Here is a 2,851-nt window from a genome sequence, read left to right as displayed (position 1 = left end):
AACGGTACCATTATACGAAGTAAACGCAGAATCCGGACGTGGGCTCTCCTCTTTGAGTCAGTGCCACACTTAAAGCGAAATAAAAGTAACAAAACGGGCACGTACACGTGAGAGGACATCCGGATACACGGAACACGCAACGAACAGCCGAGATCTGCGTGTGGTTCCTGATTGGCTAGCCCCATAAATACACGGAGGGTACATTTCGTCGTCAAGTATTACAGCCTGATTATTTCGGATGAAGACTTGCCAACTTTCACCTTACGAATGTCGATACGTTCCGCTTCGATTAAACTTCCACGAAGATGGCAAATTTCGTTACTAAAAATGGTCATTTCGCGTGATCTACTCTTATAAGGTAAATTAAGTACACCGCGTTAATCCATGATATCTCAACATTCCAAAAGAAAGATTATATTTCGTTAATTCGTAGGATTTTATCTCGTATCAGATGAAAACAGACGAACAAAACGTCGAAGACCAAACAGCGCACCTACGGAGGATGTAGGGATCGTGGGAAGTAAAACGAACTGGCGACTTTGTATTACGGTAACAATCATTTAATCGAACATGAGTTTTATAAATAATCCACATCTTCCGACTTTATACAAATTAAAAATTACAGTTCCGCAGTCATCGACCATCGCAACACACGATACAATTTTAACGAGAATTCGTGGATCGAGTAAGGAAGGACGATCGGAATAAATTAATATCATGGTCGAAAGTATCAGCCTGTCGAAAACTAATGAGTATTCGTTTGAAAACGTCGCGTATTTTTAAAAGAAAGATATCGCCCTCCGTCGGTCGATCCATCGAAGGCTCGTGACTCGTTCTCCGACGACGAATCGAAACAACGATCGAGCAAGTATGTATAATTCTCTTTCCCCTCAGACAAAAAAAGAGAAAAAGAAAGAAAAGAAGGAAAAAAGAAGAAAAAGGAAGAAAAGAAAGGATATCGTCGAACAATCCTGGAACTGTTGTCGTACACGTGTTACAAACGATGCGTGAGGATCAAAAGCTAAAGGACGAAAGGAACTTACAGAGCGGGAGAACAGGCAACGGAAAAGGATGAGAAACACGAGTAAAAAAAACGACATAAAAAACGATTGACTATCTTACAAAGATAAACCGATTGCAAGAGAATAGATGAGATAGAGATAGAGAGAGAGAGAGAGAGAGAGAGAGAGAAAGAGACGAATGAAATTAAATAACGAAGAAACAGAAAAGGACTGCGGACAATATGACTGTGAGAGTATATAATATAAAAGCAATATAAATAAGAGAACAAGCGGTAGGACTTACTTGATTAAAAAAAAAAAAAAAGGAAAATAAAAATAAAACGTATTTGGAAGAGATTAGGTACATCCGTAGCGAGGCCATACGCGTGGCCGCGCCTCGCGTAGTTTTCGTCACTTCCTTTTACGTCTATTACGTATATGTTACACTTAGCTATGTATATGTATACACTCATATATGTATATGTATATATATATATATATATATATATAATATTATATACATACACACACACATATATATATATATATACTCTCTCTGCTCAATATGTTTTGCTCGAGATTTTCCTTTTTCTTTAATGTTCGTTTCGTTCTACGTATGTATACGCACGTACCCGCGTACGTGTGCTCTGTTATCGACACGTATATGTACACACCTCGCGACAGTGGCTTGCACGCACAATTTAACGTCGTCAGTATAACAAAGCACAAGAGATCATCTCACTTCTCCTGAATTCACCCCCGCAGAAGAATCGTTGGTCGAGTCCCGATCGAAGACTTTGTACCCATCTACGAGATTCTCGATCCTGCTCGATATTGCACCTGGGAATTACGCACTGCCGCCTATCTTTTCCAAGTCGAGACCGAGAATTACCATTCGGCACGGTTTCGTTAGGTTCGGCGTAAGTTTTCTCACTCACATATGCTGCATAGAAACAGATTGCTCGTTTAGGTCCCCGTTTAACAACGCATCAGCTTCTCGTTGATTTTCCTCGAACGAATCGTATTAAACGCGTTAGGTAACGATCGATTCGTCGACGTTTCGACGTTTTAACTTCTTTCAAAATCATTTCGACATAGGTACTTACAGTAATTTAGGTACGCTCGATACGTTCTCCCCACAATGGAGAGAAACCGCTCCATCAATCTAATCCCTGCCGATCCTTTTATGAATCTGTTGGTGTTTAATAAGGTGCGCCTTCTGCCTGAAGGCTTTGCCGCATACTTCACACCTAAACGGCTTCTCGCCCGTATGCGTTCTCAAGTGCACCTTGATATTGCTCTTGTTTAGAAATCCTCTGTTGCAGATGGAACACCTATGCACCGGCTTCTCCTTGCCGCCTATCAGGCCAGATTCCGTTCCGTACGGTAATGCCGTCGCACCCGTGCCTGGACTCTTCTTCGACGGATTCTGCGAGCCTGGGGCAGGCCGTGACCTCTTTCTAGGGTGAGAAGGTGCCGCGAAAGACGAGTGCAGCAAATGATCGGGACTGCACGAGGTTGAGACTCTGCCAGGTGGACTGACAGGTGGATAGGGGCTCGTCGACGACGGAGTCTCGCCGCAGGATGCATTTTGTAGGCCAGCATTCGCGGATTGCAACCTGGCGTTGATCAGAGGCGCGTACCCATGCGTCAGCAAACTCTGCAATGTCGAGCCGTGCTGCTGTGCTTGCGTCGAAGGTGTCGTCGTCCCGTATATCTGCGAATACGGGCTTGGCGACGTGGTTTCTTGAGCTTTCGGCGAGCACGCGGTATCGATCCACTCGGCAATGTCGATCCAATCGCGCGACGCGTCCGGGTCGTGCTCCGAACCTGTTCCGTTTCCACCACCG

At 44.1% G+C, this 2,851-nt stretch overlaps 1 protein-coding gene across 1 annotated transcript in view; it reads right to left on the bottom strand.

The window, feature by feature from the left end:
* Window positions 1–889: 889 nt before the first annotated feature.
* Window positions 890–2,851, bottom strand: part of LOC100651888 (ichor) — a 3,927-nt gene continuing 1,965 nt past the window's right edge. The window contains exon 2 of the mRNA XM_048409239.1: window positions 890–2,851. This exon is cut by the window's right edge and continues 98 nt beyond it. Within this exon, the coding sequence (XP_048265196.1) occupies window positions 2,167–2,851 (685 nt within the window). The 3' untranslated portion in view covers window positions 890–2,166.

This window comes from Bombus terrestris, chromosome 10 (assembly GCF_910591885.1).
Source record: "Bombus terrestris chromosome 10, iyBomTerr1.2, whole genome shotgun sequence".
NCBI lineage: Eukaryota > Metazoa > Arthropoda > Insecta > Hymenoptera > Apidae > Bombus > Bombus terrestris.
This window is presented reverse-complemented; position numbering and strand designations above follow the sequence as displayed.